The sequence below is a fragment of the Apaloderma vittatum genome, unplaced genomic scaffold, assembly GCF_000703405.1.
Source record: "Apaloderma vittatum isolate BGI_N311 unplaced genomic scaffold, ASM70340v1 scaffold13309, whole genome shotgun sequence".
NCBI lineage: Eukaryota > Metazoa > Chordata > Aves > Trogoniformes > Trogonidae > Apaloderma > Apaloderma vittatum.
In genome coordinates this window covers 1-21,870 of record NW_009735937.1, presented here as the reverse complement: position 1 = coordinate 21,870, position 21,870 = coordinate 1, and the positions used below count along the sequence as shown (strand labels likewise).

At 38.2% G+C, this 21,870-nt stretch overlaps 1 protein-coding gene across 2 annotated transcripts; it reads right to left on the bottom strand.

The window, feature by feature from the left end:
- Positions 1-1,385: 1,385 nt before the first annotated feature.
- Positions 1,386-21,549, bottom strand: HSPH1 (heat shock 105kDa/110kDa protein 1). Of its 2 annotated transcripts, XM_009876794.1 has the most exons (16): positions 21,412-21,549; positions 19,575-19,697; positions 18,309-18,408; positions 15,251-15,384; positions 14,540-14,784; positions 13,463-13,691; positions 12,412-12,518; positions 10,938-11,071; positions 8,576-8,781; positions 7,613-7,744; positions 6,723-6,860; positions 4,958-5,083; positions 4,311-4,418; positions 4,085-4,204; positions 2,745-2,906; positions 1,386-2,265 (listed from the first exon to the last, which is right to left on the bottom strand). In XM_009876794.1, exons 1-16 carry the CDS (start codon positions 21,436-21,438, stop codon positions 2,065-2,067), a joined length of 2,292 nt encoding a protein of 763 aa, XP_009875096.1. In that variant the 5' UTR covers positions 21,439-21,549; the 3' UTR covers positions 1,386-2,064. The 2 variants fall into 2 exon arrangements, with proteins under 2 accessions (XP_009875096.1, XP_009875097.1); XM_009876795.1 differs by lacking the exon at positions 7,613-7,744 and having other exon boundaries at positions 21,412-21,546.
- Positions 21,550-21,870: the final 321 nt, after the last annotated feature.

Below are 21,870 nucleotides of genomic sequence, written 5' to 3'. Positions count from 1 at the left end.
TCCAGATTTGTCTGTTCTCAATGTAGATGCTTTATGAAGCTTCATTAATGGAAAAATTAGAGCAGTACCTTCTACAAAGGTAACTGAACACACAACAATCCACCACTCCAGAGTCAGCAAAGCTTCTTTTTGTAGATCCAGGACTATATGTTCTGAGAGAACTCTACTTTAAAATGTCTCTACAATATCTGCCTCTCGTCAGGATAAACTTCCTACTATGGAATCCTACTGATTTTGCAATGTAAGTTTATCTCTTCTATAGAGCTAGAGCCACAATTTGTTTCAGCAATAATCTAAGCAAGCAGGAGTCTGTTACAAAAACTTAATCCTTGATGCACATCTGATCTCCTATTCTTTAGCTCTAGGAAAAAGATGGGGAAAAATCAAAAGCATTCTTAGTGTTACCTACTCTACACAATTGTCTAATGAATCAGTAGAAGGAAAGAACAGGCAGCTCAAAAAAGCCAGGGATTTGCATTTTCATAATCACGTTGCTTGTAATCAGTGCAGAAAACTGGGCACTACTGCGGTAAGCTGCTGCAGTACTGCTCCTGTCCCTGGCTCTGAGAAGACTTAGGGTGCTGCTAAAAGCACCAAATAGAAGAAAAAACACTTGCCATGAGTAAAATTAGCTAGCCCTCAAAAGTACCCCTCCTCTTGCCTGCACTCCCTCTTCAGTAGTTCCAGTGGGACCATTTCCTCTTTCCTCCTTTTGTTTTTATTACTGCAGAAAAATGCTGCTGGAGCTACACCCTTTAAAAACAAAACAAACAAAAACCCCACAAAAACACTAAACCCACATTTAGTGACACTGATCTGCCCGCATCTGGTGTCACCATGCTTATATACGGGTTCTACGCTCCAGTGCATCCGGAGAGATAACACCCTTTGGAATATGCTTCCAAGAAAAAAAATCCTTCCCTCGGTATTGGAGGGGCCCAATCCCCTTATGTAATTAATTTGATGTATAAAGCACAGAATAAAACGCAATCTCTTCAGCATCCTCCTGTGCTCCAAGAACCTAAAAATAAGCTTCTTGAACAGACTACAGATATTGACTTGAGAAGAATTCTTAATTTTTAAAACCTTTAGCCAAGGTCTAACCACAACTATAGGGGTGGTACAAATTTTGTCTCATGCCTTAACATCTGTGAAGTTTCCAGGTTCCTTCAGGGGCAAAAAGAGAGGCAGGCAGAACTCCCTAAGCAGCTGAGTTACTTCCTGTTCACTGTATAACTGTTCTGTGCTAAGTGTGAGAGTTCTAAGTCTTTTTTTAAATGATTCTTGTGTACAAGAACACAAAGCAATGGCCTGCCACAAACTGTGGAAACAGCAACACTTAGAACAGAAGTACTGAAAACAGCGAAACCCAACAAGTCAGAAGATACCAGTAAGATGAACTTTATTTTAAAGCTCATTAAAAAGCTTCACAATAACACTAACAGAATTAGCATTTCCTTTGTTTTATGTACTCCACATGAAAAAAAAAAAAGTACTGTTTAGCAATAGATGAAACGTAAGCATTTCTGCATGCTACTAACACATTTCAGCATCTTATTATCTGGTAAGTGCTTTGGACTGCAACAATCAAAAACCTTACAACAGAAGGATTTCTTCTGAAAAGTCCTTATGAATGGGACAGACACTGTCTTTTTATTGACATATCCAATTAGATGTCCAGATGAAAGAAAACTACCTTGGCATCTACAAATGCCTACGAAGGCTTCAGTTATAACCTTTTGAAGGAGCAGTATATTTCAGAGCAAGGGCTTCTTCTTTTCATCTTTAGTGATGCAAATGGTTTAATACTGCACAGAAGCTTAGTATGAACTCACAATTCCACAGGAATCTGAAAGTTACCAAGGCAATTTTCCTTTTAGGATAGTCATGACCAACACTATTACAATTCTTCCCCCCCTAACACAACATATCCCAGACAAGTCTTAAGAAAAAAAATATAAATAGTTCCCAAAACAATGCATTCCCCTCCTCACGTCCCCCTCCATCACATACAACAGCAAAAATATCTTCTGTCATGGGATGAAATAACTTGTTTCAAGTGGTTTAGTCCAAGTCCATGTTAATGGTGTTTTGATCACCTGGATGACATTCACCATTTTGTTGAGGCATTTCAGAATTTTTGTCATCCTCTCCGATGTCTTCAGTTTTATAATCATCCCGTTCGTTTAATGGGTTTTCCTCCTTAGGGGAGTCAACTTTCGGTTTTGGTTGCGTCACAACAGGCTCACAGACATTGTTTAACTCCTAAAAGAAAAGGAAAAGAAGTGGTCAGAATTAATAAATATTCTGAGTCTTTAATATAAAGACTGCTTGAAATTTGCTTCTCTATTTGTTTCCTTTGTCCAAACTGACAAGTACTTATCGTACCCTGAAATAAGTTACCTGGTCTGCTTTCTTAAGTTCAGTGGGCAGAGTTCAACCATGTTTTGAGTTTCACATTTTTTGGGTTTGTTCCCCCCACCTCTCGACTCTTTTGGGCCTACCAGTAACACTGAAAAACAACCTGAGTTTTTAAGGTGACTGAAAGATATAAAATATCGATAAGCTCCTGAGAGAACTGCATACAGTATAGTATAGCTCCTCTGCTTTCTATCGAATTTCCTTCTAGTCATACTTCTAAAGAACACTGGAGCAGCTTGATGAAATTGGAGGAGAGGGATAAGGACAAATAATCATTTTGCCTTCAGCACCAGCCTCTAAAATTAGTTTCTTATGGTACTTACCTGTAGCTTTGCCTTAATTTCACTTGAATGCACAGCTGGATCCTGATCTAAGCTCTTCTTAGCCTGTGCACTCACAGCGTTATTCATCCACTCTACCACTTCACTGACACACTTCTCTACTTTCATCATTTCCATCTCATCGATATGGATGTACTTCTCATCCTACCAAAACACAAATGTTTTGTATTAGTTAATAATGTCAAGTTTATTGTCATCAAGTTATGCCAACAAGACTATCCCAATTTACTACTTATAATCTTTACTGATTTTCAAAATAAACAGAAGTTGGAAACAAAAAATATCTTGCTGCTGCAGCTCTATAAAAAGAAATACAGATAACTGTTCAGATAAGTGAAAAAGAAACCTATTTCATGGAGCAAATATAGGCTTCACAAGCAGATCATGCAATAAAATATTCTTAACTGGGATGATAAAAAAAAAAAACAACATCCTCTCCCTCCTGGAGGGCCTTACATGGGCCCAAGGTAGTTCAGACAGTGAGATTCTGCTGTACAAAGGAAGGGAAAGGATCAGAGTTGCTCACCATCAAGAGCATTCCTTACAATGTCACAGTTTCACAATCAACTGACATCAGAAGGACCTATCCAAGAGCACAAACTATGATTTCAGTTAAGAATTCCATATAGATTAACGTCTTAAACACACTATTTTCAGTCATGCTAGTTATTTCAACACTGTGTGATACTACTGAATGATTTCACTTAATAATGACAATTTTGCAACATATAGCTGTGAGGACATAATTGTTTCTGATGCAAGTCTCAATCTCACACTGAATTAGCTGGGGTATTATGAGCTGCCCTATTAGAACTCACTAAGTTGAAATCCAATGAATAAAACTTTCAAAGGCAGGCATGCTTATCAAGAAAGCCATGTTTAAATGCCAATGGCAAAAAAACCCACCAAACAAAAAACCACCAACACCCACATAAAAGAAAGCTGGATGTTTTAGTTCATCTCTAGTAGCTTTCACATTAATGCTTCTCACTGTGGCACAATTCTTGTTCCCAAAAGAACTGGAAGAAGAACATACTTCTAAAAAAAGGCAGCTTTTAAAAGGTCAAGAATCAGACCATAGTCTAACCCTCATTCTTTATAAGAATATGGTCCTTTTTGGCCTGAAAACATCCAGAAGTATCAAGCAACTGAAGATACGATACACTGTGAGATCCCGAGTATTGGCAAACATTTACAGTGTTAAAATTTGTGACCTGTAACAGTAAATTGCAGCTCATCTGACAGTGACTTTGAAGCCTCTGCCAGCTGGTGAGCCTCAGTGAAACACTATGTGGTAAAAAAGGTACTTTGAGGTCACTTACTCTATTCCTGAATTCCCCAGCTATTGTAGCATAATACTGGAGCCTGTGTCCCAATTCTTCTAACAGCTTTGGTCGTTCTTCTGCTTCTTGATAGCGCATTTCAATTGGAGTACCTAATTTCTAGAAAAAGCAATCCCTGTGCGTTATGTGATTCTTTAATATTCATTAACATAGTTTTGCGTGCTATTTTGGAAATTTTGCATTTTGGGAGCGCTAACAGACTTACCTTCAAATCCTCTAATTTGTCTACATACACCTGCTTAGCTTCATCCTCACCCTCTTCATACAGCCAGCCTTCCGTCTCTGTTAGGAGCGCAGAGAATCCCTGCAGGTCCTATGCGTCACGAGAACACAACATGTCAAACACCAAAATATCCGCCAGTTAACTGTGTTAGTATAGCAGTAGCAAGACACTGATAAACATACACAGTAATTTGTAACCTCTTACATAAAAATTTTATTTCTACCGCAGCTTTTGCCTAATTAAGTTACTTAAACCACGCCAGCTTCTGAATCAAGAACCATACACATCTACAACACAGCTAGTTTACAGCTTTCTGCCCTTGATTAGGCCTATGCTTGGGGTATAGCTTTAATTCATGTTTTTGGTTATGAATACAGCCACATATCTTCCCATTCTAGTCACTAACTTCATTTGGAAACAAAACTTTACTCCTTTTGTGACAAAATTTATTTTCAGGGCTATGTACTATTTGCTAAGCCTGAACCTAAATCTGGATCAGTCCTAGCTATCATTCAAATGACTAAGTTTTCAGCAATTTCCAGAGTGGCTATGAGAAAGCTTTACCAAGGAATACAAAATCCATGTTTGGTATTGGTGTTTTCAGAGAAGCTCCCGAAACCATAACTTACCTTTTCACAAACAAATTTTTCATATGGTCCAGATAACTTGTCCCTGAACTCATACACATACTCCTCCACTGCATTCTTTGCATCATTTCTTTCTTTCTCCAGTTTATCTTGCATAATCATCTTTCCCTGTATAACCACAGAAGATATTTTAATTAAAAATACCTACATTCAAACAGCATTCTACAAAGCACAGCTCCTGTAAAACAATGTAATCTCCCAGGGGCCTTGGCTCACATAACTGTTGGAATTCTCACTGCTACATAGTGGACTTGCCTGAAGAAATGGGTTACACTTCTGAAGATTACACCAGCTCAACTTATTTGTGATGTTATTGCATGGATCAGTGCTCCGATATGGCTTCACCAAGGGCAAATCCTGTCTGACAAACTTGGTGGCTTTTTACAACACTGTTACAGCATTGGTGGATAAGGGAAGAGCAACCAACGTCATCTTCCCGGACTTGTGCAAAGCACTGGACATTGTCTCACATGCCATCATGGTCTCTAAATTGGAGAAAAGGATTTGATGGACCACTCGGTAGACAACGAATTAGCTGGATGGTCACTCTCAAAGAGTTGTGATCAATGGCTCAATGTCCAAATGGAGACCTGTAACAACTGGAGTCCCTCAGGGACTGGTACTGGGGCCAGTGCTGTTTAACATCTTTGTTGGTGACATGCAAAGTGGAATTGAGTGCATCCTCGGCAAGTTTGCCGACTGCAGCAAGCTGTGTGGCGCAGTCGACACGCTGGAGCGACGGGATGCCATCCAGAGGGACTTTGGCAGGCTGCAGAGGTTACCCCATGCCAACCTCATGAAGTTCAACAATACCAAGTGCAAGGTCCTACACCTGGGTCAGGGCAATCCCAAGCATAAATACAGGCTGGACAATGAGTGGATTAAGATCAGCCCTGCAGAGAAGGACTTGCGGGTGCTGGTGGATGAAAAACTGAGTATGAGTCAGCAATGTGCACTGGCAGCCCAAAAAGTCAACTATGTCCTGGGTTGCATTAAAAGATGCATGGCCAGGAGGTCAAGTGAGGTGATTCTGTCCCTCTACTCTTGTGCATCCAGCTCTGGAGCCTCAAACATAAGAAAGGCATGGATCTGTTGGAGAGGGTCCAAAGGAGGGACATAAAGACAATCAGAGGGCTGTAGCACCTCCCCTACAAGGACAGGCTGAGGGAGTTGGGTGTCCTCAGCCTGAAGAAAAGAAGGCTCCAGGGAGACCTTATAGCAGCCTTCCAACACCTGAAGGGGGCCTGCAGGAAAGCTGGGGAGGGACTTTTTGTAAGGACATGTGGTGACAGGACAAGGGGCAATGGTTTCAAACTAGAGCAAGGTAGATTTGGATTAGACATTAGGAAATAGTTCTTTGCTCTGAGTGTGGTGAGACACAGGAACTGGTTGCCCAGAGAAGTTGTGTATGTCTCATCCCCGGAAGTGTTCAAGGCCAGGCTGGATGAGACTTTGCTCTGAGCAACGTGGTCTAGTAGGAGATGTCCCTGCCTATGGCAAGTGGGCTGGAGTTACATGATCTTTAAGGTCCCTTCTAACTCAAGTCATTCTATGATTCTATAAACACTCCTATCTTCCTGGTTAACATTTGCCAGTCATGTGTTAGTCCTGGACTGTATATTAGTTCTCTATGAGTTATTTGAGTCCACACTTCAGGGTTACAGTAAAAGATCAGAGGTTGCCTTAAAAAGCAGATGAATGGTTAATAACTGCCATCAAGAAAGCAGTCTAAACCACACTAACTCACCTCTGTTTCAATATACATATTGAGGAGATCTTTTCCTAACTGCCAAACCAAATTAGCTTCAATAGGTAGTTCCACATTCTTCACTTTTATCTTGGGTTTTTTAGCTTCTGGGGGCTGATCACCTTTCTTCTCATTTGTCTGAGTTGGAGAGAAGAAAAATAAAATTGTTTTCCTGACTTCTTTCTGATGAAGTAGCGCTATGATGCAAGAAACATTCACAGGAAGAACATGCAGAGGATTTTCTGTGTTCTTTCACAATTTTCAAAATAAAATTGTGAGGCACTCTCCCTTCAGAGATTCCACCTCCTATCCTAGTTTTACAGTCTATTTCATGTACAGTAAGAACTGTGCTGTATATAGGGAAGACTTTTCTCAGATACGTGGTGTATTTGCAGGATTTCTCAAGTGCCCATCTGTAGCTTAGCACTTCACTAGTGATGCTGGCAGTAGTAAGATTTTAACCCAAAACATTTTTTTTATCTTCTGCAGATGAAAAGAGTAAACTACTAGCAATATCATGCAGGTGTATGCTTTTCACATAGATTATTTCCTCTGAGGTTTATCATTTTCTGATCCCAACCTCTCTCAGCACACCTAAGAAGCTCGGCCTCTAACAGCTGTAAAACTGAAATATCTGCAACCTAAACAAATTAGCTGTACAACACTGCATAAAGACATGGAAGTGGCAGAGAGAGACTTCTTGCAGGAATTCTTTTGCAAACTCCGTATGAAAATCATCAGGAGATACACACATTTTTCAAAATAGAAAAGATATAAAAATGAAAAAGGTTCTGAGCACCAAGTTCCTTAACTTTCCTGGAAAATGTTACCATTTTAAAAGCCACCATTATAGAGCATTACATTTTCAATGGAGTTAAAGGGTCACTCACTTTCTTGACATCTGGGATTTTGTTTTCTTCAGAGGGAGGTTCTGATGAAGGGGGAGACTGTGACGTTTGCTGACCATCAGTTTGTACCTGGGACTGTGTTCCAGCCTCACTGTTCTCTTGCTGGATATTTTTCTGAAATGAAAGCCCAGGCACAAAGGATGTAGAAGGCATGTGCACTTGCATTTAATAGAAGTTATAGGGCACTTCACTTCTGACGCACGTACTGTACAAAGTGCCCTACAAAGCATTCTGTGCACACGCAGAAACACACACGCTTTAACTAACGGAGATACAGACCAGGTGCAAGCTCAGAAGGACTTAGTGAAAATGCTGCCAGTGCAAGGCATAACACTCGTGTGTGTGTGCACATGCTACCACTTTCTCTTACAAAAATGGCTTTTAATTTTAAGTCATTGCTTTTTAAGTCATTGCTAAATTTAAGTCATTGCTTTTATGTCTTTCCCCCCCTCACAAAACTATTAAAACATCAAGTACACCATAACAATTCTGCATTATTCCCCAGCATTCCCCTCCCCTTCAGGGCTGTAGAAAACAATCCAGGTTTCCCCTTTTATGAAGTTTAAAAAAACTCTACTAATAAAGTAGGATTGCACACAAATCCTTTCAACACAGAGAGCATGGAGAACTAATGATCCAAATCCAGTTTTCCATATACGGAACAGTCTGATAACTATGGCAGCTGTAGTTAACCCCTCTCTCGAGCAACCCACCTGCTGCTATTTGGCACTTTGCCCAAAAATTGATTTTGAAATCCACAAACTCTCAAGATAGCACAAATTTTCTCTTGTTCTTATAAAGACATTATATTTCCTAACAGCTATGCACATCTCAAAATTAACCTCATTTTGCTTCCTTAGAGAAGTTATTTTTGTTCCATAGTATATAACAGCAGAACACACTTTCATCAGTAAGGACACCTGCACGCAAGAAAGGTCAACTTACATCAGCTGAGTTTTCAGCAGGCCTCTGGTCCTGAGATTCCACTTCAGTTTCAACACCAGCATCCTCACTCTCTTCACTTTTAACTGGTTCTACCATGGATGCAGTGGACACGCTGAAAATGCCATGAGTATTGACACGGACTTTCACTTTGACTTTGGACTTCTCTCCATCCTTCTGGGCTGCCACATTCTGGATAACATACCTACCTAAAAACAAAAGAATCAACACTCATCCAGTGGAGTTAAACTGGTAATATTAGCGAGCCAGTAGAACACCTCCCTTTTTCATAATGGACACATTTTCTAAGTGGTTGATGAAGACTCTGTGCTAATCTCATGGTCCCCAAAATGAAACGAATACTACAAAAAAAAATCCACCAAAAAGCATGCTGCTTTTCAGCCAACTTTACCTTACATATCAAAAGGGAGAATGTTTATTTTCATCACCTAGGGTAGGCTCTCCTGCCACTAGCAATACAGACTAAATAGAAAAAAGTAAAAGCTTTACTTGTGCTTTTTGTAAAACTGTAGTGGCATGGTAGAAAGCCACACAAAAATTTAGTGTAATGCCAATGTTAAGTGGTACGTCCTTTTTAACACAAATTATTGCCCAACGTACAAACAGTATTTCTAGAAGTGTTCTTTTCAGTTTCTAACATTCATGTAAGTCTGACATTACCTTTTACTCATGAGCAGAATGTAATAATTTTGTAGCTTTTGTAATACTTGAAACCAGCATTGTGAAACTAAGAAACAGACAATTGGTTTAACAGTAAATGAAGAATCAGATGTCATTGACATTAAGAGCAGAGATATTTTTCCTGCCTGCTACATATGTGTATCACCGAGAGAGTGAACCAGAGATTATGATCCTTGTACAGCTGCAGAGTACAAGTTCACCAATTTCATCGCAGGCTGGATATACACATGCTTGTACACACCATTCCTTCAACAAAAGATCTAAACTACAGGCAGACAATCTTTTACCTGCTTACTTTACACGCTAAAGAATGGAATCCCCCCTTCCTTGTAAAATAAATGCTGACTTGTCCTCCCTTTTGGTAATCTCATCACAACTACTGACTCACCCATTAAGACTACTTAACAATTCTCTTCTGAGCAAAGAGTTAATCAGCAACTGAGCTGAAACCAGTCTGATGATCAGTTGGCAGAACAGCAGTTAAGCATCTTCTCACTTGTTAAAGCCATATAAATTGAACATATACAAATTCCACTATTAGTCTTTATGGTAAGAGTTAGCATGGAAGGAAGTCTGCTAGTTTTGTAACTACAAAATATTGTGCTGATTTCTAAAGCGTATGGTATTCAAACTTTGTGATCCAGTGGAATAACCAGAAAATTGTTTCAAAGTAAAAAAAATCCCAGCAGGAAACACTGGGTATAACAGTTTTTGGTAACTTTGTAGTGCATTAGGTATTGGCTGAAATATTGGTAAAACAGGTGGAGATGCTTTTGCCCTATATATTCCCCCACTCTAAGAATATTTATAAAGCTTATCTTTAACACAATATCACCAGAATTGTCACGTTAAATGCATTGTTAACCAACAGGAGAGCTGTATGATCAAATACTTAACGAAGATTTGTCATTTCTTCTACCATTGAAAAAAAAAGTTGAGCTTTCTAACAAACCCAAGCAATTATTTGACAGCTAATAATAGCTTTATCTGAATTTTAAACACAAGCCTATAACATTTAATTGCATGCTTAGAACTCAAGAGCAATTATTTAATTGACCTGTCTTTACCATCACAATATTTTTCTAACCACACTGTAAACTCTTCATAAGCATCAATACTGTCAATGTTGTAATTTGCCAAAAAGGATGAGAGAGCTGCTTATAAATGTTACCTAGACAATTCAAATCAATATTGTAGTCCTGTAGCTGCCACTATTTCAGCCTACCTTGATTAAAACTCATTCAGCATGATGCCAAACTCAGAAATTATAGGAAAAACAACTAGTTACTCAAGATGTGTTTAAGTTGTTTTTATATACAAGAAATATTTTTCAAGTATTCCTAGCTTGCTACAGTGATAAGCAAAAAAAGAAGATGAAAAATAGTTGAAAAGTTATCTTTTGCAGTGATAGTCCCATTCTAGTCCTGGGCATTTGGCTATTAGTTTCCTCTCATTTCCTGATTGGATTGACACAACTTTAGACGCTAAAAAAAAATAAAAAATCCAAATAGTTACCCATGGAATGGGAGAACTGGAAATTGAGACCTTCAAAACAAACCCCTAAATATATACATCATACAACCATACTGTAACATAACACAGTTACAGAACACATTTAAGAGCAAACAATGTGAGACAACACCTTTCCAGGGAAATTACTTACCAATTTTTGACTCAGGATATGGCACTCCATTAGGATCAGAATAAAAAGCTTCTAATTCAAATGGACTTTTCCTATAGAATGTAAGTACCTTGGAGAAAGGTGCTGCATGATTTCTGCTGAAGACCTCATGAACCCTATAATTAAGAGTAAAGTATCACTTTTAACAGAATATTTGAGCTGAAAGGCTTTGATCTAGGGTCAGAACTCAAGAGAAACATCATCATGTTTTAACACATTTATCCTTCTGCACAATCTCAAGAAAGATACTTCACTACTGACTGTAAGGAAAAAAAAATATTTACTGTTGTGTAATGTAATGTGAAGTTGTCCTGTTGCATTAGTTTTGAGTCTTACAAGCAAGTAAGTTTAGATGTAGGGTGCAATCCAGTGACAGAATATCAGCAGACCTTCAAAATCTGTTTCCTGCAAGGACATTATTCTGAGCTTGGAATAGCATCATTTAAATCTTAGTTTGTATCCTTCCTCAGTTAGTTCTGAAAGGCTAATTATAGCCCTGTTAATTCTTTACTCATTTACTTTCTGTGGCTAAGCTGAGAACCCTGACACCAGATTATTATTCATTCCTTGATAAGACAACCAGCTTTATTTTATGTTCCTCCTCTAGGGTCTGTCCAATATTATGCCTGTCTGATTCTAATTTCCAACTAAGTTTTGTCTCCTAACTATGGAAGGATCTCATCTAATAACCTAAATATGAGAAAATGAGAGCTTCACCTAGAATGTGAAGCCACAGGTCGCTCTCAGAGGCATGTGACAGAACAATTAGGTTCTGCAACTCCACAGAAGACAGAAAAAAAGAGGTGAATTAAAAAGAATTAAAAAAATATGTGAGAAGGTTATGAACAGATCTATCTAGAATTCTAAACTTCCCAATAGTTAAACTCAGACCTCTTTACATCCTAGACAGCAACTGCATTTCCCCCAGGTATGGTATAGTGAATAGTAGAGAGGTTAGTCTTAAGATATTCCAATTGCAAGGAATTTCTCTTATGAAACCCTAAGATTTAAATCCTTGTTTCTGTTCTCAGCCAGACAAATAGCAGTCATGTAAGCTCACAATATTTACATTGTGTATAAGGTTCTTACTAAACTAAGAACCCAGACAGGTGTTAGAAACACCTTGAATCAAACTGGGATCAGGATCCAGCAGTTGAAATTCATTTTGTGTTCCAAGACTCAACAACCAGGTAAGGGCAATTTAAGACAAGGTATCAGCTGGTAGTTCATTTATCCACATGTTAAATCTTTTGGGGTTTTAACATATGAAGAGTTACAGTTAAAATTTCAACACCTGCATTTACACACTCTCTCTCCACTGTCAACCATTTCTGATACATGTCCTATGGGTTTTCTGCACCAGAATGCCAAGATCCGAATTTAAATGCAACGAAGAACAATATCCTTGAACTATGAGGCCAAAAAGCTTCACAGAACTGTAGTTTGAGCTACTCACCCTTCAGTATCCTCTGCTTCTGTGTTCCATAACAGAGATATTGGGAACGGTGTAGCATCTGTCACAGAGAATTCTCTCACTTTAAAAGCTGGAGAAAGAATTGCACACTAAACAAAAAACACACATGCATTAGAAGTCAGTTAACTGTTCTACTCCACTCACCCCAAGACAGCTGAACATCTTTACACAAGAAAGAGAGAACTGTGTTGACTTTACTAAAACAGAGCTAGGCAGATTGCTTGATTTCAATGGAGCATGGTAAGAAAACAGAAGTGTCATATAAAGGTCTTTATACTCTTTGGGTGAGCAGGACTTCAGGCCTTATTACCACAACTTGTGGAAAAAGTAACAGTCTAAACAAATATCCAGACTGTAAAATGTGGAAGTAATGCATTACTTAGTCCTAAAAGAACTGGTGTTTATCTTACAGGTCCTGCTTCTTTCCCTGGAGACAAGTGATTGCTAGTGATGGCAAGCAATTAGGGAGATGGGATAAAGTAGCAAGTCGAAGAAGAAAGAGCGAAATAAGAGAATAAGTAAAGGACAAAAGGAAGAAGACAGAATGAGTTGTTTGTTTGTAAAATATAGTTCACTAGTTGGAAACTGTAAAAATGCAGGAGGGAGGGAAACAGAAGTCTGTTTCTCGTTGACAAAAAGCTGGATACCAGAAAATGCAGACATGCAGTGCTTTGGGGTCTCCACTGATACTTCTTATACACTTTGTTGATTAGAAATCTCTTTTGTCAGCTTGCCAGCAATTTAAATTTTTCTCATTAAAGATCCCTAGAACCTGTTCTTTTGAAAAGATTGGACTGCTTACAGAATACACCCAGCATGAGCACTTCAGTAAAAGTACTGCACCACAAGAGAGTACTCTGGACTTTTTCAACAGCCCAGTCCCATAAAAGGAGTCAGTGGACATTTCTGTTCCCTTAGATATTTCAGAAATGGACCCCTTCTGCCATTTATCATAATTGCTTGGCTAATTCTTCACAGAAGTGCTCTCAAGAAATGTAACATTTAAGTTTATCAAGCATTGCCAGTCCTATACCTGCAGAGCACAGCCCCTAGCTATAGCTTCATCTGCATTCAGTGTTGTGCTGACATCCTTGCCAAAGAACTTGGCAATCCTTTCTTTGACAGCAGGGATGCGAGTTGCTCCTCCCACGATTTCCACAGCAGTTACATCTTCCACTTTCAGTTGTGTTTGTTCCATTAATGAAATCAGAGGCACCTCTATCCTTTGTAGCAGGTCAGCACACAATTCTTCAAATTGTGACCTACGGAAAGAAATGGAATTAACCAAAGAATGCCTGTCCCACCACTTAGATTTCCTGGTATTCTTCTTTCCAAATCGATGTTCACTGGGTTTGTTAACTACACCGTAAAGAGACTTACAAACCCCTGTGAGCAGGCTGAAGTGACAGGGTAACTAAGACACGGGTATTGTTTGGGCAGATGCTATATATTTGCCTCTCAGAGTTTAGCAGATAAGAATAAAAAACCCACCAGTACTTCCTTTTACAATGAAAAATTGTTGCCTAAATACTGGAGAGAAGAAAAACCTCACCACTCCATTGGCAATAGTTACAGCACTAACAGTGACTATAAATTAAGTTGTGCTTGCAAGTGTGTGCAAGAGACAGACATGCATACACAGACTTCATTCGCTTGGGTCATAATCAAGTCATCCCCCACAAAAGCACCGTTTCTGCCCTCCATTTCTCTGCCAACATCCGAAGTACGGAAAGAACAGAAAAAGTGGAACAAAGGTTCAATTGTTGCTATCTTAAGAGCGGTATGGGATCTAAGTTACCTAAAATAGGCACGAGGCCCAAATATGCAGCCAACCCCTGTGGATCTGGTTTGCATACATTAATCCATGATTTTAAGATTGCGTCATTCTACAGAAAGGAATCCAAGCCACTTCTGCATGTGTTATTACACTGAAACACTGCTCAGGTAGATGAACATTACATTTCACAGCCTTAGTTATTCTAACACTACAAAAAAAGCCACAGTTATTCAACACTTGTGCTTAACTTTAGCACAGTAAGTTTCTTTGAAAATGGAAAGGAACACTTAAGAAATACAGCCAAATCAACGGCCGTTCGTGTACAGAACTCACCTGTTCATTTTTCCAGATACATCAGTATCATTCATGAAACACTCAATATTTAGGGGAATGTCTGTGCTATTTGAACTCATTAGTTTCTTCAGCTTCTCACATTCCTGATACAGACGAAGAAGAGCTCGAACTTTTGCTTTTGGATCCAGTTTGTACTTGGATTTTATTTCTGCACAGAAGTAATCTACTAGCTTTCCATCAAAGTTTCTTCCACCTAGGAAAGGGTCAAACGCTGTGCCAAGTACCTGGTTTGAAAGAACACAATTATTTAATCTTACACTTAGTAAAAATCACATGGAATAGTGTACGCATTTGAAACAAGTGCATGCATTTGAAGCAAGCCCTTCCTTCAAAAATGGTTGGGGCCAAGTCAGCATATCTTCTACTGCACAAGCTTAAGTACTTCAATCAACAACATCAGCCAAAAATTGATCTTCACTTTTGCAGTTGAAGTAAGACTAGGTAACTAGGTGAGAATCCTAACTATTCATAACACTAATCCATACACACTCACTTAGATGAACTAAATGACAGCAGTTATACTGTATATCTTACATTGGTGCATTGCATCCTGATGAAAAAAAGGACACTGATAAAAATCCTCACCTTTTGACTTGTCACTTCTCATGCCTTAAATGATTTCAGAATTTTAAATATAAGCCATCTTTATGTTTGATTCTAGTATCCAACAAACTCTTCTAATATCACTACCTTTAGTTTACTCTTGTTGAACGCACAGGCTGATACTTGAAATGCAGAATGTCCCATGTCAACAAACACAACTATTCGTGGTTTCTCTTCAGGAGCTGGAAGGTCTTGTTTATAAATTCCGTAATTCAGAGCCACTGCAAAACAAGTGTCACATATTACCAACTTAATCTCTATTGAATCTCCAATTGCATGCCATCACATCCCAGTGAATATTAACCTACAGGATCAAGAGCAGCAAGACAAAGTCAGACATATACCTGTGCAAAGTCTTATCTACATGGATGCTTTATTCTGTTAATATATATTGTAGGATCCGAGAAGCAAAATGTCCTTCCTCAGTCATGTGTACGCTCTCTAAGTGTTTAGGCATGCAAACCTAAGAAGCAACAACCCTGTTCAGGGGTTTTCTACTTTGATCTGTATTAGGCAGGGACAGTTTGTGAAGTGCATCTAAAGTGTAAAACAGAAGCCAGTGGGGCATGTAAACATAGGGTGAAGTCAAAGGACAGAACACAGTTTGGCAGCAGCATTCATTCTGGGCAGATAGCAGTGTCAAAGCTAGGCAAGAGGCTGATGCAGTGACTGAAGATAAACAAAACCCTCAAGAGTCTTGGCTACAAGGTTATATAGGAAAGGCTGAGATTTTGGCAGGAGATAAAATGTGTAAAAATGTACATTCCCATATGAACAATGACAAAAAATGCAAGATGAAGATTAACAGCCAAGATACTAGGTGGATTAACAAGCAAGAGACTGAGAGCATTAGAGAATGTGGTAAGGAATACGTGCTCCGAAGAGCAATGTTTCATAAGTCACACTGACATTCCCTCACTTTAGGAGAAGGGGACATCAACTCCTCCTCTCACATCAAAAATAGTAGTTCCAGACTACGTGGAACAAGGACATATAAGTTTGCCCAATGATCAGACTCGAGATTTACGGATTCTTCTAACAAAGTTCCCCTACAGCTCATTCTCATCTGTGCAAATTCTTTGGAGTCTATAAAAACCCAATACCTGCACTCATCGACCTCTCCCACAAGCAATCATTAAGAGGTGGTTAATTAAAAGCAGAAACTTTACTTCACAAAATACCTCTAACTTTGAGATCTAGGTTTGACTGCAATTATGTATTGGCCTGTTCATTCACCTAACATTTATATTTGAGTAGACTTAACACATTGCCCTTCTTTCCAAGCTAAAAAAAACCCAAACCAACAACAACTTGATAGACCACAGCAGAATTTGCCTTTCAAAAACGTAACAACTACTTTTTTCTGCTGTACTATGTATGTCAGTACCCCAAAGACATAATGAAAGATTTTGGGGGCTGGTTAGCTCAGTCAGTTAGAATGTGGTGCCGATAACACCAAGGTCGAGAGTTTGATCTCCCTTTGGTCCCCATATGTTGCCTGATCTAGTTGAGAAGCATCCCTGCCCATGACAGGGAGGTTGGATTAAATGATCTCTAAGGTCCCTTCCAGCCTAGGCCATTCCATGATTCTCACATTTAAAATATTCAAAAATTTGGATAGTACTTACTAGCCTTGCAAGGTAAAGAAAATAAAATTAGAAATGCTATGTGCTACACAGTAACAAAAGGTTGCTGGTGCTGCTAAGGGGAGGAAAGAGCAAACTGCTTTTCTGTGGACTGTTCACCTCCATGGCAGCTTTCCAAAGATCCTTGCTAAAAAGTCCTGAAAAGCTCTCAAGTTTCTTGCATGGTCAAAGATTGTTTCACAGAACACATCAGGCCAAACAAAAAGGAAGTGACAACACCTCTTTTGGCAAGGCTTTTAGTTGGCTTATATTACCCCATCACGAGAGGTCATCTCTGAATCGGATGTGAAGGATTACACTTTCTGTAATACAGAAAGGGGTTGGAAAGGTATACTTTTTTAACTGCTGAGGTTGGAAAACAGTCTTCTTTACTAATCTTTTTTTTTCCTTTAGGCATAAACATTTTAAAAATGGAATTTGCAGGTTAAAAAGAAAGACTTGGATATTTGTATTTCCTCCTCCTCTCTCCACAGTCACCCTAGATAAGTACATGCCCTGTAACTCAGAGGAATCCAGGCACATGGGACAAAGTACCTCCTGCAGGGTCCATGCTTAGCACAAGAATTCACACTATCCCATGTTCTCTGTAGCACTCTTTGCTATATAAACAAAGAATTAAGCTAAAACTACATGACAGAGACTTGCAACTATAGTTTTTGCAATAATACTGTCAGATTTGCTCTTCATTAGGTGTAAATACATGGTGTTCAATATAAAGATCACAATACTGATGATACAATTGCATCATAGAATACAATAATCTGAAACTGATTCTGGAAAAACATTTTAAGATACCACTCCATCAATGCATATTTAAGACTGCTTTAGTCCTTAAAAAAATAGTTAAAAATATAAATTTCAAAAGCATGAATCCAAGGGACATACACTAAACCCATTCACACAAAACATCTCTCCCAAAGTACACTCTTCCCTAGTGATCTAACTAATGCGGGCAGTAGTTTTCTTCCCAATCCTTCCCCCAGGAAACACGTGCTAGTTATTATGCCATTTAAAGACATGGAACAAATACTCACTTAAATGCAAACAGAAAAATTCAGGAAGACAGCGCAAGAATGCTTGCTCTAAGAAAGACTAAATAAACTCTTATGTGCACACACGCGCACGCACATTTTAAAACCACTATTATACTGACAAAAGCCTTAGAAATTACTAAGTGGAACTTCCTTTAAGGGTGGCTAAATCCCACAGCTGCACATCAGAAGTTTTCTTCAATGAAATATGGATAGCAAACTAAATGGACATGTAGTCCAGGTAGATGTGGTGACTCCTAAATAAGCACTCGGAGAGAGAGCTATCACTGAAGCTTCATCTCTTCTACCCTTTCACACAGTAAGAGTGTAAATAAAAAGAAGAGCAACAAGCTTTTCAAATGTTTATACAATGTCTGTTTTTTCAGATCAGCCCTGTTTCTTAAAGTAATTAAATGCCCCTTCTATTACACCTTTCATTTGCAGAAACTGCTATTTTACCCTGCTTACCTGCTGTCATGTCATTCATTAATCTAAGACAATTTAATCCAACAATCTGAGCTGCATCCAGAAGGGATCTCCTTTCAGCATCTGTGAAAAATGATGGAACCTGACAAAAGCAGGCGAGAATGGGAAATTATTTCCAGAAAATGAGACATCATGCTATTTATTTGAAAGTATTCATTTAAAAATTGGATCTATTCCTCCTGAGGATGACACTTGCTCACTGCAAGTCTTTTAGCATGCAACTACTGTACTGAATCAAGAATTCAAATATTCTATTCAATCAAGCTGAGATGAAATTATATAAGCATCAGCTAGTTTACATGACTACATGCTAGCAAGAAACAATTATTTGTATATAAATGCTAGAAACCTTAATTAGTGGTGCAAAATATGAAACTGGGCATTATGAAAACAGAGACATGGAATAACATTTATCAGAATTACTGTATGTACGACCGTCCAAGAAAGTAAAGAAGGGGAGGTAAAAAAGTACATTACAGATGTGAGAGATGCAAAGAAATAAGGGGTTTGGCCAAAATTACTTTGGGTAAGAAGTGGTAAGAGAACCTGAAGGAATATGCTGTTGAAAACTTGCTACAGAACTCTAGCAGTGGCATTGCACAGTGACCTCTGATGTCCTCAAGGACAGAAACTATACCATCAGAAGACACTAACTTTGCAGGTATCAAGTGGAGAAAAAACTCTTCTAATAACAGAACTAAGTATTCCTAAATGCAACATAAGACAGGCTTGTTCAAAGCATCATTAAGAACAGAGGCAGATGTTATTTTATACTCTGGCTTTGCAACGGAACGGCTGCTCTTTATCTGAGGACATGTTCTCTGAAGTCATAAAAGAAAATCAAAAAAAGTAAAATTAATGAAAGGATGAACACAAACAGGACAGAAACTAAGGTTTTCAGCTGCCAGACGGCAAACTTTGATAAACAAAGATTTCTTTAACATGTAATTAGTGTGCTTATTAATGGAAACAAGCTGTAGCAGAAGGATATATACCTGGATCCAAGAAACATTCCCAGGTCAAAAAGTTCAGACATTTCTAAAAGAATGAGTTCATGAAGTGGGTCAGGATCTGCAGTATGGAAGCAGCCCTGGGATTTCTTTAAGTCAAAAGCTCTAAAGCTAGTTAGGATTAATCCCTTTGTAGGTGCTTATGCAGTGTTCTTTCTCACTCTACGTGAATAGAAACAAAGTGCCCTCATAGTTGAAGTTAAAAGACATAATGTTCCTGCATGCTACAATTACTTACAGAAATAACACAGTCTGTTACTGGCTTTTTCAGATTACTCTCTGCAGTCTCCTTTAATTTAGTCAATAACATCGCTGAAATTTGTTCCACACTGAAGATATGCTCCTCATCCATGTACATGACCTGGATAGAAGAAATAGGTAAACCAATTTCATTATTTCAACTGAAGGAAAATTACTTAGATTTAAATTTTTGATACACTGCTGACTAATACTCTATCAATCATGTCATGCTTAATTATTTCATTATAGATCTTCATTTTACAATTTAATTTCCCAGTTGAGTGTCTACAGAAGCAGTAATTCCATTTTCACAGACTTAAAACATCAAGAACCATATCAACTACATAGACAAAGGAAAATGTTAGGAAATTATTTAAAAAGTGTCACAAGTCACTGAGGTTACATGGTCATACAGCATTACCCCCAAAAAGTAAAAATAGCCATCAATTTTCAAGCTCCTGACAACTGCAAAAAAAAGTTCACAATTACTTGTTACTTTCCCCCAACATTTTTATGCTTATGCTCAAATGTATGAAGAATCTCTGAAAGAAAGACCTGCACAGCAGCTCACCTATAGACATAAATCAACAAAAATCTTAAGATGAAGATCAGCAATGTTTATTTGTTGCTCTATTTCTCTGTTTAATAGAATAAATGGCAATGATGAAGGAATGTATTACACTGATTCCTGAAAACAGCACTTGCTTCTTATTCACATCAGTCCAATCTGGAGATTAATTAAGCATTTCAGTTTTAGCAGAAAAATTGTTCTCTAAACATCCCAGTCTTACTAATGTTACTGAATCATTTCTTAAAACTTTTTAAGCACAGCTAAATAAAAAAAAACCATTAAATTGTTCTCTAAACAGTCCGAGATCAAAGAATAAATACCAAGTAGCACTGTCCCCCCAATACTAATTTCCTCATACAACGAAAGACTTCTATACACATTGTAACTAAGAGAAAACTTTCATTTCTGTCAGAATTTATCCATTAACCTCACAAGTCACAAACAGTATAAGAAAAAGCATCTCCTCTTTTTTAAAGTTTGACTACTATTTCAGTCAGAATCCTTCCTAACATATAATGTCTTTCATAATCTATTCATTACCTAGGCCTGATCTATACTGAATTTTCAAGGCACCGGCTCAATGTACAGAGCTAAGCAGCAAACTAAATGCACAGCCCTAAGCTAGGGTCTTAAATTACCAAAGCATCACGGTCTGTTATGCCAACAAGGCTTCATTATCATTTTTTTCTATACTTCTGCAAATGAAAACAATAGTATTAATGGCACATATTCTAGGAAAAACTGACATTTTATCAGTAAACACCTTGAAATGCAAGCAAGAGTGAAACTTGTGGTACAAACAGGTTTTGAACACCTGTTGCAAGTAACTTATACCATGCAGTCCACTGAAGACGAAGGTGTCACTCTAAAGAAGAGTTCCTACTACTTCATAAGGAATTAGTAACTATGTAATTAGAATGTTGCAATGCATTCCACACAGAGTGACAGAAATGTTAATACTTTGAAGAAAACCATATGACCTCGTAATTATCTTAACAGTTTGTTCTGTCAGGATGTTTGAGCTGCATGTGCAATTTGCCAACAGGGAAGCTCTCATTTCAGCAATTACTCACAAATGAACTTTAATTTGATAATTAACATCCACTATTTAAAGATGAAACTGCCTATTCATACAAGAGCTCTTTTTTAACAGAAACGTTACAGAAAACCTTTAGAATAATTAATTGAAACACATATTTTCATGACTAGGTGCTGAAATGTAGGCTTCTAAATCTAAACCCAAAAAGATACACTGCAAACTTACCTTTACACCAACTCCACCATTCTTCATAGGAACCAAGTCATAGCTCAACTTTTCTTTTTCCTTCTGAACAAAAGGATCATTAAATGCACGGCCATGGAATCTCTTGAAGTTAGATACTGTGTTGTGGGCATGAGTGATTTGCTGTAAAAACAATACAGGATATTTAAAAATCCACTCTTAGTCCACCTGCAATGTTCAGTGCTGTTCTGTATGCCCCCAAGCATCAGTCAAGTTTTAAGAAAACTGCTCACTCGTCACACCTGTTTCTGTAACACCTGTAATTACTGTCTGGTACTTTATATCAGCTCATTACTACAGATAATTAGATGAGTCAGGGACATAGATACTTATAGACGACTATCTGTTAAGAATTAGAAGGATTATACAAGTATCTCTAAAACCTTGAAGCAATTAGGTGAGCACTAAAAGGATTTCTAGTGCCTACTACTTTAGTCACTT

Coding starts and splice junctions, on each gene's coding strand:
- HSPH1 (XM_009876794.1), bottom strand. CDS start 21,438: ATGAAGAATGGTGGAGTTGGTGTAAAG. Junction 14,785..15,250: donor TCAACAAGAGTAAACTAAAG/GTAGTGATATTA, acceptor CTTTCAAACCAG/GTACTTGGCACAGCGTTTGA. Junction 7,745..8,575: donor CTGCTGAAAACTCAGCTGAT/GTAAGTTGACCT, acceptor CTTTCATTTCAG/AAAAATATCCAGCAAGAGAA.